The following is a 12,921-nucleotide window of genomic DNA, read 5'->3' on the forward strand; positions in this document are numbered from 1 at the left end:
ACATATAGAGGTCACCATAAGATATGATTCAGGCAAGTCATTAACATATATCGAGAATAATCTAGGCCCCGGGATGGACCCTTTGGGCACTCCATACTTCACAGGCGGTAGGGCAGATTTAATCCAGATATCTGGACAAACTGATTTCGGTTAGACGAATAATTGGCAAGCCAAGAAAGCAGATACCCTCATATGCCAGTGGCTTTCAGTTTCTCCAACAGGATTGAATGGTTAACTGAGTCAAAAAGCCTTGCGAAAGTTAACAAATAGTATACCCACTATTGTAAACAGAGAGCTTGAAAATGTTAGCAATAGACCACTTAATTAATAAATGGCCGCCATATAAATATTCTTTTGTTTAAATGAAAATTAGCCCTTCTGGCCCCACTTGAGATAATGTATTCTTCTGAATTTTGTGCTGGAGAATTAGGCCAGTAGGGCTAATCTAAATTTAAACAACAGAATATTGATCCGGAAGCCATTTATGAAAGGGTCTATTAATAACGCGATCATGAGTTTTTTTTGGAATATTGCTGAGAAATTGTCATTAGTTTTTTGTGATGGTCCAAACGCATTTTGAGATTGTCTTAAAAATCAATCTAATCTCAAAATTCTTCAATTTTTCTTCTATCTTTGAAGGAAAAATTGCGACAATCCTTTTGCCTTAAAATCATCGTTGTTCTTTTTTAAAGGAGATTAAAAATTAAAATCATCTATTTCAAAATGTCCTTCAAAACTGCCTAGCTTTTAGGGCAATTTTTAAAAATGTGCCAGTAACCCCCTTTTCCTACTACTCTTTCTAACAAAGCGTAGTGGAAGGCTTAATTTTTCGGTGCTTGTTCAAACATGAAATATTCAGCTTTGTGCAAACAAATTGTCGTACTTCTAACAGTCAAGAGAATTCCGTACTATCAACGACCGATTTTAAAAGGGACCTTAGCAAAAGAACAACGTGAAATCGCCAAAACTTACGTGGTCTGCGAGCCGAAACCGCAACGGCAAATATTTTAATTTCCATTTGGAACTCAACGGTACTTTTATACGTCATACTGAAGTTGAGCTGTGGCGTCGTATGAGACAATAAGCTAATGCAGCTATTTTTGAAATCCTAACTAACAGTAGAAATTCATTTTTTAATCGAAGTCTTCCTTGGCGTTGCCGCCCTGACTGCTTATAAGGTCGCTTTTAACTTGGAAGCGACAGGCCTTTCAAACGATATTAAACAGGATTTGGCGCAAAATAAATCTTGATTTAGGGTAGTATGTACGTGCAGAGATGTAAACACGGTAATGTGAGTGTGTGCACAAACTTGAATGTTTGTCCCTTGAAGAAATAGGTAGAAAGCTGAATGTTGTAAAGAAAAATACTCGCTGTAGCACGCTTCAAAGTTGGAATGTTTATAATTGTTTACGTTTTAAAAAAGTCTTAAAACATTCCTTGGCTGCAATATTGTCAGATATGAAATTTTCACAATAATATGATCCCAGCGACTTTTACTTCAGTTGGATGATAAAGAAGCATGTTTTCTATAAAATTGTAGTTCTTTGGCAAAAAATGGCTTGCAAGTGTAAAGATTCCTGCTGTTAAAGATGACACATTTTGAAGATATATCTGATAAATACGTTGTACCCGAATGAACAGCGCGCATTATTTACATAGCCTTGGTTTATCGCCAACCATATGGAGTAAAGTTGAACCCTAAGCCAAATTGTTATAAGTGAGCAATTTACTCACAGTAATCCTGCGATTGGAGATGAATTGCAGCTACTTCTTTGCGCAACAATAGCACTCCGGGAATGTGGATAAACATTGACATGGCAATTACAGTAGCGTGCTGATTGGCGGTGCAATGAATAAATTTTTGTAGCGAGCCGTATGTAGGTGATGACGCGAAGGCAGGCATTGTGACGTTAAATTTGAGCGCCAAAGTATAGTGAAGTGAAGTTTTAGTAATGGCGGGCGGCTCGAAAGCAACGGAAAGGCATCATGAAGCCTGGTAGTCCGTAAGCCTTGTGTATCATTCAAAGAATAGAGTGATAGAAGATAGGGGCCAGGTGGAAACTGTAAAACCAACTATGTTGAGTGCGCAAATAAATAAGCATGGCAAAGGGAGTTTGTCAGTTTATAGAGCGGGGGTTTTTAGGTGTTGTATTGGAATAGCGAGTTGCTTTTAGACTTAGGTATGGTTGAGAATGTAACAGAAGGGCTATGGGTGCTCGCGAATGAAATTTGGAATATGCAAATATAAAAAAGGAGATCACTAAGATCAGTTGGGTTGATATCGGTACTGTATAAAAGATAAGTATAAAAGAGATAAGTAGGTAGTGTATTTCCACAAAGCAGAAAAGCAGACGACTTGAAACTAATAGAAAAAGATATTTTTTTAAAGCAATAAAGTAGATGATCGATCGTTATAAAATAAAGATGAAATCTCAATTCTCGTCTAAAGGATCTTACATGAAGTACAGAAGTGTCTAAGGAGAAAGGAAATAAAATAAGAGCGTTAAAATCTAAGAAGGAGGATGAAAAAAAAAAAAAGAAAAAAAAAAGAATGTTCTCTTCATGTTGGAAACAACCGCTGGAGTTCGAACTATGATAGTCAGACTACCAATCCAGCGCCCTATCGCTGTACCATGAAATTTTATAAGTGATTCCAATAAACGTCTGCGCATGTTGATGTTTCGATCGTTTGATCACCGATCTAACTCGTGGATATATTTTGCCTCTCAAACTGGAATGTAAGGACGCTACTTGAAGGAAAGTATTATTCTTGGATAATGTTTATTTGCTTGCTTGCTCAAGAGCCAGCCAACAACTTTCAGTACTCGATCGGTAAGCGGGGAAACATGCACAATGATGCATTCCATGCCAAGCTTATTAAATCTCTTTAGAACATAGCTAGCAGAGTCGCGCAATCAAATTCATTATACGTAAGCGCGCTCAAAATCCCGATAGTGCACGCTGATAGCGTCAGCAAATCCGACTTCGCCAGAAATTTTTTTTCGCGCGAGCGGCCATTGCTAGTGCGGGGAAAAATAATACATTTCGCGACAATAATGGATACAAACAGAAACTCGGCCTGCTAGTCCGAAAACGAAGACAATGTTTCGACCTTTTCCCATGAGCTAGAGTTCTTAAATGAGGCAGGAAAAGAGAAAAACAAAGGAAAAGGAGACTCGGCATCAGCGCCGTCACGATTCGCTTCAACTGATATTGTTGTCCGTTTTTCGCGTCGCATTTGATGCACAATTCCACCGGCTATGTTCTAAAACAATTGGTTCACGCTTTCAGCTGTGCACTATCGAGTTATGGAGCACGTGGGAAGTTTGGAGAGCACTCAAGAAGCTAGAGTTGCCCTCGGCTATCGCCTCGGGCAACTCTTACGCTTCTTTCGTGCTCTCTAAACTTCCCGCGCGCTCCATAACTCGATAGTGCACGCTAAAGCATGAACCAATTGTTAATTAATAAGTATATATAATTGACCTCTATTTTAGATAATAAGCTAAGATTCAAATCGATAGAAAATAAATAATATCAGGCTTTCATGCTTTGGTAATAAATGGTAATGATTTGGTAATCATTTGGTAATAATCTATCCTAGACGGTGTTACATGAGCAAATTGGTCAGAAATCAGTCCTAAGAGTGTATTGGAAATGAGTTATTTCCATATGGCATGAGAGAAGCTCCCGGCCATGAATTTGCATGAATTGAAAAATTGATGACAAAAGCTGCACGAAATCCATGGTTCTCGTAGATGCATGTGATGTGCCATCAAAAAGATAAATTCCTGAGAAAGTTGGAACAAGTACTATAAAATGGTGTTGGAATTGCTTCGAACAGTAAGGATTAATCAATTAATCAGCATTAATTAATTAATTAATTAACTAATGCTGAAACCTGGGAGTTCAGGACCGACCCATCCATAGTGGTTTGGTCGATGATATTGTTCAGTGCTTTTTAAATTAGGGAGGGAGGGACTTGCAGAGGTTGGTTCAATGTAGCACATGCACCAAAGAAAGACCAAAGAAAGGTTTGAGGAGAGTTTTGTGTGATTGAATCACAGATCCTGTTGCCTTAAGTAAGATTCCTTGAACAATTATCTGGTAAACCCATGCCCATGCCTGACTCAGTGATTTGATGAATAAAACAATTTGCTAACCAAAAAGTTGCTTCCTGTTCTGCCAAGAATTGTTGACCGTGAAATAGTGCTCAGAAAGAACAAGAAAGTAAAATTGACTTGTTTTAAAAAATGCTGTACATTTATCGAGCAACCTTTAAATGAAATAGTGGGTTCATTTACAATAATTTGTAATAAGGGGAAAGGAAGGGTGTTGAAAGTGTGAAATGATGAAAATGAAATGTTAGTTGTTCAGTAATTCGAGAATTTGCCCTGCAAATTGACATAACTGCACGGCAGTTATGTCAATCATAACGCAGGTAGGCAGCATTAAAATAAAAATGATCATTACTTCTGTTTTACTTTCCTATATATCTACAAGATATTCCTTTGAGATACTAAATTTTGGAAGGACGTACAGGGAAGAAAGAAAGCGAGATATCAACCAGGGAGCAAGTGGTGGGTGTAACGCCTGCCTGCCTGGGAAATAAAATTTTAATGAAGAAAGTACTGGCCAAAGGAGACTGATGGGTTTCATTGAGGGTCTACAGTTGTACTTTTTTTTTTTATTTTCTTATATCATTACAAGAAATTCCTTTGACCTGCCTGATATTGGGTCAAACTTTTCTTAACTTGATATAATTACATTGGAAATAAAATGAAAATAAGGAAAAAAATACAGGAGAAAAGAATAGAAGGAAAATGAAAGATTTTAATTATGAAGGAGAAAAAGTCCTAGATAGAGTTTCTAAGTTTCCAAACAATGCAAAACTGCTTGAGTTTGGTTCAAGTTAGCTGCATTGTCACATAAAGCTCCATATAGCAATCTTTAGTGTCCATAAAATCGCAAAGAGCCCTTTTTGTTTTGTTTTATTTTTTTGAAGGATTTCAAACTGCAAGGAAGCCAATTCAAGGCAGTACAAAAATTTAATGATAATAATAATCAGCACCCCTGTACTCTGAGGCACCTGTGCAAACAAAGGGGGGAGGCTTGTTCTCACGCATGCCATGTCTCCGTAACTCACGCCAACCCGGCCAAAGTAGAATTCCAGGTTTCCTACACCCAAGGGACCTAGGGAATAAGCGCGCGACTCCGGGAAATCACGGGCGCTGGAGTGGCGTGCGTGCGAATGAGCACCCCTGCACTCTGACGCACCTGTGCAAACAAAGGGGGGAGGCTTGTTCTCACGAATGCCACGTCTCCGTAACGCATGCCAACGCGCGCAAAATGGAATCCCAAGTTCACTAGACACAAGGGACCTCGGGAATAGACGCGCGACCCAAGGAAAATCACGGGCGTCGCAATGGCATGCGTGCGAATTAGGACCCCTGCATTCTGAGGCACCTGTGCAAACGAAGGGGGGAGGCTTGTTCTTAAGCATGCCACGTCTCCATAACGCATGCGAACAGATTCAAAACGCAATCCCAGGTTCATTAGACCCAAGGGACCTCGGGTATAGACGCGCAACCCCGGGAAATTACGGACGCCGGAGTGGCATGCATGCGAATGAGCACCCCTGCACTCTAAGGCATCTGTGCAAACGAAGGGGGCAGGCCTGTTCACACGTATGCCACGTCTCCGGAACGCATGCCAACGCGCTAAAAATGGAATCCCAGGTTCACTAGAGCCAAGGTACCTCGGGAATAGACGCGCAAGCCCGGGAAATCACGGGAGCTGGAGTAGCATGCGTGCGAATGTGCACCCCTGCACTCTAAAGCACCTGTGCATAGATGCATCCGTGATTTCCCAGAGTCCTGCGTTTAATCCCGAGGTCCCAAGAGTCTACTGAACTTGGGATTTGAGTTTCAGCTTTGTAGCATGTGTTACAGATGTGTGGCATGCGTGAGGAGATGCCTCCGAGATACGTTTGCTGGGGTACGTCTTATGTAGTGGAGGTACTTCGTCGGCATGCCATACAGGCGTCCGTCACTTCGCAGAAGCGTGCGTTTAATCCCGTGTTCTCAAGGGTCTACTGAACCCGGGATTTGAGTTTCAGCTCTGTGGCATGCGTTACAGATCTGTGGCATGAGTGAGAAGATGCCTTCCGGATACATTTGCTGGAGTACGTCGCATGTAGTAGAGATGCTTTGCACGCATGCCACACAGGCGTCCGTGATTTCTCAGAACCGTGCGTTTAATCCCGAGGTCCCCAGGGTCTAGTAAACCCGGGATTCGAGTTTCAACTCTGTGGCATGCGTTACAGATCTGTGCCATGCGTGAGAAGATGCCTCCGAGTAACTTTTTACACTTTTTTGTCTTTGCTGAATAATTTGTGATTGATTTTCATTTAAAATGAATTGAATTTGAACATCTTTTGGTATAATTTACTACGTTGCTCTCACGATAGATTTTCTAAATTTGTCTATTCATTTTGTCTATACTAATGAAAATATCTTTTTTTGATCTGGAATCACTCTCCATAATATTATTACGTGTTGTTTTCTTTAAGTACTTTATGAAAGTTTTGATTATTTTTTTTATTCATACTATATATATTTTTTTGATTTAGAATTACACATTGTTAATTTTCATACTTAATTTTTCTTGATATATTCAAATTATTTCGTTCCCCCCCCCCCCCGACGCAGCCCCAAACAGTTTCTTTACAAACTATCAGCCTTTATTAAAAACTAGATCATTGGATAATACAGTTCAAGACTTTTTATTGGCTTAGCCATTATGGTATATGAGCCAATATACCATAATCTACAAATATGGTAAGCGTACGCGTCAGCTTAAAATCAAAAGGGAGCTAAAAAATCCGGTTTCTTCTTTATGAGATGAGTATAGCCAACTCGGCGCTACGCGCCTCGTTGGCTATCTATCATCTCATATCCAACGCACCTCGTCTCTGTGTTTTATGATTTTAACTTTATATGATTTTAATTTTTCCATAAAGTTTAAAAATTTCTGGATTTTTTTAAATTTTGTCATATCAGTTTACAGATTTATTTCAGATCATTTTTCACAGATCACTTTTACAGATCAGTTTTACAGATTAGAGTTATATCTTTTTCACGGACTATTTCAGATTTTTAGGCCTTAGGGTTGATGATCCATACCACTCAATTACTATACTACTCGCATGGTATCATTGATATAATAAATATATGGTGAAGATCTACTGATAGGAGATTAAACTACATTAGAGCGAAAGTAATTAGAGTCACACTAAGTGAAGCGTACCCCTTAAGATTACATTAATTTATTGAGCATTTGCAAATTGAACTCGCCAGTCGTTTTAAGAATGCAATAATGAATTGATTATTTGATTATTGAACCCGATAGCCGTATCCGTTTTGAAAAGGCGCGGATCATTGTTCAAATTAGAAGTCCATTTCTGAAGTCCAACAAGATTGTTCTATTTGACGAGGAATCCTGAAAATGAACAAACTGCACTGTAAAAACACTGCGAAAACAGTCGATCGCAAATATTAACGAAATAAAGTCTTGTGATGGCTTCGCCCGTAAACTATTTATTCGACCATGAATACACACAAGAACTTCTACAAGTTCGTCAAGATGTAAATTGGCGAAAAAAGCTCTCGATAACATTCCATTCACAACATTTACAAGAGGTTCCACACAACACTTGAACTCACCTTTCCCGCTATCAGGGTGTCCAGCGGCATGGTTGCCCAAAAAAATAGGAAAATAGGAATTTCAGGATTGAGAAAATAGGAAAAATAGGAAACTTTGCACTAAAAAATAGGAGAAAAATAGGAAAATCAATAGTACTTTCGTCAACAAAGGTAGCCTCCCCACACGCCAGCTGCTATCCCCGATTCACCACTTTAGTCGATCAACAGCAGTGAACATAAATAGGACAAAACGAGTTTTTTGGTTTGAATTTTTAATCTTCCTGATATCCCTCACTGAGATAAATCTATCAAAAAATCTGTACAACATAACTTTATTTACTTTGATTTCCCTAATTTTAAAGTAACAACTGAACTGCTTCACCTTCACTTTTGTTCAGAAACAAAGTTGGCTTTTCATTATGTTTATAACTTCAACATTAATCCAGCAGATGATTGCTAACACAAGAACATTTTAGTCTTTACTGAGCTGGCAGAGCACCTGCGTAGAGGTGTAAAATGACAGTTTACATTTACTTTGACTTTCTTTTCTTTAATGGTACAGCAGAAACATCCGCTGGTAGAGCTTTCTCCAGCAACTTCTGATTGTTTATGTTAACCTCCTTTTGCTTCTCCCTTACTGCTTCAAGCTTCCTCTTTGCCTTTGCCTGATTCGATTTGGCCGTTTCAGTCATGAGACATGCAACTTTTGCACCTTGTGAATCAACCTTGGAACCTGAAGATAGAGCAGCCTGCAACTTACATGTGCCCTCTGACAGTAGCTCATTAGCCGTTTGCATTTCATCCATTGCCTCCTGCTCCTTCTTGTCTAGCCTCTCTCCTTTATCTCTCAACGATCTTGTCTCTTTTCTTAACTTCTCCTGGTCTCTTTTCCTTCGTTCTTCCTCTTCAGCTTTCAATTTCTCATCCACCTCCTTTCTCTTCTTCTCGGCTTCTTCTTCATCCAGCCGCTGTCTATGATGCATGTGCGCAGATCGCACAGCAGTTAGAAGACCATCTGTCAGGGCAAATTTTTCCGGTCTCAGGTTTTCAGGATCATAAAACTTCAAAGCATCTTTCACAGATCTAAGGCCAACAATGGTCCTCTCTCCAAGAAGTGTCCTTTCTTGCGTCACAATGCGGGCATTCACTGACAGACTTCGTTCTGACTCAGCATTTGTTTGCGCAAGAATAAGACCTGATTTTACTACTTTTGGAAGAGCAACATATCGAGGCTCGGTCCCATTAAGAGACTTGAGATTGAATACTTCTTGCCAAAAATGGTCAACGCGTTTCTCTTTGTGTAACTGCTCAACATCTTCATCGACAGCATAAACTCGCCACTCATCTTGAACAATGCTGACATCCAACTGAGGCTGCAATTTTTTAGCCAGTAGTGCAATTGCCTTCACACTACTTGCCTTTTCTCTCTTGACAGGATTGAGACATCCTAATGCTTTTAAGAGAGTGTTCTGAAGAGGGAGATGAGACTGTAGATATGTAAGGGATGTGCTATAAAATGTGCGGATGCCAAGATATACAGACTTTCTACGATCTGGCTTGATTTGGGCTAAAGCCTTCTTGGTCGCCTCTCCAATTGCAATATCAGCATCGAGCAGCTGACTGTTTGCACTGCAGTCAATACTGACTAGATCACTACCAAACTTCTTCTCATACGCATCTTTCTTTAGGAATCTACCCATAAGCTTGCGCAAGAACTCAGACATTTTATCATATAAAAGGTGAACCTGTGGGCAGCTGTTCTGAAAAATGGTGAGGAAATCTTCAAAAACAGGTGAAACATTACCCACAAATTCCAACTGTGCCTTTGTTTTCTTTCCTTCTTCGTCATTTAACATTGCCGATACCCTCTTGTAAGCAACACTCTTAGGAGCTGTTTTGGGATCCTTTCCCAGATCCTTCACAAAGCTGCAGATGCAATCCCACTGCTCCAAAATTCTTCGCACAGAAGGGCCCAGACTAAGCCATCTCACCTCGGTATGCTTTTGGAAATTGTGCATCTCCACACCCATTGCAGATTGTAAAGTGTGATAGTCTTCTCGTCTAGCTGCACTGTACTTGAAAAGGGAGTGAATGTCCACACAAAGCTGTTCAATGTCTTTCCCATATTCCTCTAAACCCCTGCCAAAAGCATTATGGACGTTATGAAGAACACAACTTCCTAAGTCAATAAACCCACTAAAGTCTGGGTTGTCATTTTTGATTGCTCCTTCCAACTTTCTAACAATGGTTTTATTGACATTAGGGCCATCTCTTACCAAAGTGCACAGCTTCGTTATTGGAAGGTCATCTTTCAACATTGTTTGGAAGATACGGTTAGCCACCTTTTCACCCTCTGCATGACCAAAAAATAAAGAGGTATAGAAGTTTATCCAGACTTCATTATGAGTCGGGGACCAGTAACGAAAGGTAAGATCCATCTGTTTCTTGACCTGCGTGGTGGAGGTTTCGTCAAAGTGTAAACAAAAAGGCAGTTCTGACTTCTTTACATCATCAACAATTATCTGGTGATAGAAACACAAACACTTATAGTAAGTTACCTTTTTTTATTCATACACCAAATTAAAAGATGAAATACTGACATAAACTTTCATTGATATCAAGAATCACACATAAATATGCACTCATAATTTGCGTATTCAAATTGCACTTTATATAATACCTGTGTGCAGTGAGGGCCCAAGCCTTCCCCAATAACATAGGATGCACGGCTTCTACCCATTGAAAAACTTGAAGCAATCTTGCTGTCAGGAAACATCGCTTTAAATGTGTTGCCAAGATTGTCAACTGAGCGAAAGCTAAAGTTACATGACGCCAACTTTGCTAACCAAATCACCTCTGCTTGCAAGCTGGCATTTTTGTAATTGATAATGGACAGCTGTCCAGACGAACTTCTCCTGTGCTCTGGCAGATCACAACGGTTTGAGATGCCTGCACTTGGTTGACTCTGCAGTACAAACAACTTTCCTTGAGACTCATCCCTTGCAGGTTTAACAGCCTGAACATGCTTTGCTTTCCTCGCATGTTGCAATATCTGCGCTTTTCCAGAGTTGTCACAAAGAAACTCACTATCACAAAACCTACAGTAAGCATGGTAGTCATCTACTCCTTTACGACACCAAGAACTCAATCTTTGACCATTGGAATCGACGGCAGAAAGCCATGCATTGCTAAACTTTGTTCTACCGCCAGGCATTTTCATACACCGTATTCACAAATGGCGGACACGCGGGAAAAAACTGGTGCCTAGTCATGAAAGCGAGGCGGAGGATAAACAAAAATTGCAAATAAAGACTTTCAGAGAACTTGCAGATGTTTAAGCACGGATTCCACCTAAAATAGCTTTGTACGAACTCCGTTTTAAATACAATTACGTGGGATGCCTTCTGCTTTTAATGTTTAGTGGTGATTTGCTGTTCGCAATCAAAAAGGACGCGTATATCTTCAAGGAAACAGGATGATTTTGTAGGTTTGTGAAGCATCAGAAGCTCGACAAGTGGACGATGGCTGGAGAAAAGCGGCAAACATGTTTGCCCAAACTTCACATTGAAACCGAGTACAAAAGCCAGCTCACCGCAATTCGGTGAACAGAAATATAAACAAATCTTGGTGGCAAGAAAAAAAGAAACAAGCGAGAGATATATGGCCTACTCGTTAACGCAAGAGACGTCTGCCGCTGAACAATTCAAGTCTAGCCGATGGAAAAAAGGAAGACAGGAAAGAAGAGGTGACCGAGGTTTCAATGAAGTCATGTTTGATTTTTGTTTGCCAAGACGTAATTCTCTGGTCTTCATCGATGAAGGACATCAATAAGGACATCAATTAGAGCTAATTTTTTAGTATAAATGCAAGAGCGATCGGGTGGAGTACGCTCAAGATTTCAACTTGTTACTTGGCAGCCTCGGTAAGCCGGCCACATAATTTCAGCGAGTAATTTTGCATCTCTTATCTTTGGCTGTCAAGAGTTTTAACTTTATGTTCCATAATATTTTAAAGTTGAAGAATAGATAAATAAATAAAATGATGGTCTTCTTCAAGTTAAACGGATCCAGACTAGAATTTAATTATTCGGAACAGAAGCTTGCCGTGTTCAGTCCTGACACAAACATTGCCCTAAAAGTTTAAATAACTTAGTAAAATGTAAGCTTTATTCCACTTTTTTACCAAGAGCTCTCTGAGATAATGCCCTAGAGGAGACTAGGTAAATAGCAAGCCATAAGATTCACACACTACAGCTTCTAAGTTTGATAAAATTATTTTTAATTATTTCGCAATGACAAAGAATGCATGATCATGAGATTTTTGCTAAGCTGTGCTAACGTACCTCTAACAATTCACCCCAAACGGACGGAATTAATATGATCCAAAGAAAGTTGCAAATAAAGGTATACATATATACATAGATATGTATACAATGACACTGACATGAATGAATAAGCCTCGTGAATGAATCTTTCACCCGCTCTCGACTTGACCTGTTTTGTGTAATGACAGAGGTCCATTCCGTTGACAAGTAGGCCATATATCTGTCGCTTATCTCTCTTTTTCTCGCCACCAATATATGTTTTTATTTCTGTTTCACAGAATTGTAGTGATCTGGCTTTCGTAGAACAAATGTGGCTATTACTTTAACTAATATTAGAACATCAGAGTCAACGTACTATGTGCTTTATGATCTCACTATAAAACACATTCAACTATAATTCCACTTTCAATTTTATTACAAATTTTGGCTTTACTGGCTAAAAAATAGGAAAAATAGGAGGTTCTGGTTAAAAAATAGGAGAAAATAGGAATGGGCCCAAAAAATAGGAAAAAATAGGAAAAAATAGGAACTGGACACCCTGCGCTATGTCTGACGCCATGTTCCGATCCATCCTTACGTGTTCGCATAATCCAATCAGAAATGGACCTCTGATTTAAACAATGATCCGCCTTTTCAAAACAATTACGGCTATCGGGTTCAATATTCAAATAAGCAATCCATTGATGCATTCTTGAAACGGTTAGCGGGTTCCATGTTCAAGTATTCAATTCGTTATTGCGCTCCTGAGACGATTCGCGGGTTCAATATTCAAATAATCAAATCATTAATGTAATCCTGAGGGGTACGCTTCACTTAGTTTGACTGTAACCACAACGTGGCGTCATTTATGACACTCCATGTATCCAAGTGTTATACCGCTGGCTTACTATAATAGTG

General features: G+C 39.5%; 3 protein-coding genes across 3 annotated transcripts in view; 1 reads left to right on the plus strand and 2 right to left on the minus strand.

Moving 5' to 3' along the window:
- LOC148736611 (WD repeat and FYVE domain-containing protein 3-like) overlaps positions 1–12,921 on the minus strand; it is a 120,118-nt gene that overhangs the window by 64,046 nt on the left and 43,151 nt on the right. The gene's annotated exons all lie outside the window — the stretch shown is intronic.
- The window catches only part of LOC148736614 (solute carrier family 22 member 18-like), an 81,949-nt gene that overhangs the window by 19,949 nt on the left and 49,079 nt on the right, over positions 1–12,921 (plus strand). The window lies entirely within an intron of this gene.
- LOC111343563 (uncharacterized) lies at positions 8,016–12,590 on the minus strand. The gene is made up of 2 exons (XM_022950747.2): positions 10,381–12,590; positions 8,016–10,222 (listed from the first exon to the last, which is right to left on the minus strand). The coding sequence occupies exons 1-2, from the start codon at positions 10,918–10,920 to the stop codon at positions 8,231–8,233; spliced, it is 2,532 nt and encodes an 843-aa protein (XP_022806482.2). The 5' UTR covers positions 10,921–12,590; the 3' UTR covers positions 8,016–8,230.

This window comes from Stylophora pistillata, chromosome 2 (genome assembly GCF_964205215.1).
Source record: "Stylophora pistillata chromosome 2, jaStyPist1.2, whole genome shotgun sequence".
Lineage (NCBI taxonomy): Eukaryota > Metazoa > Cnidaria > Anthozoa > Scleractinia > Pocilloporidae > Stylophora > Stylophora pistillata.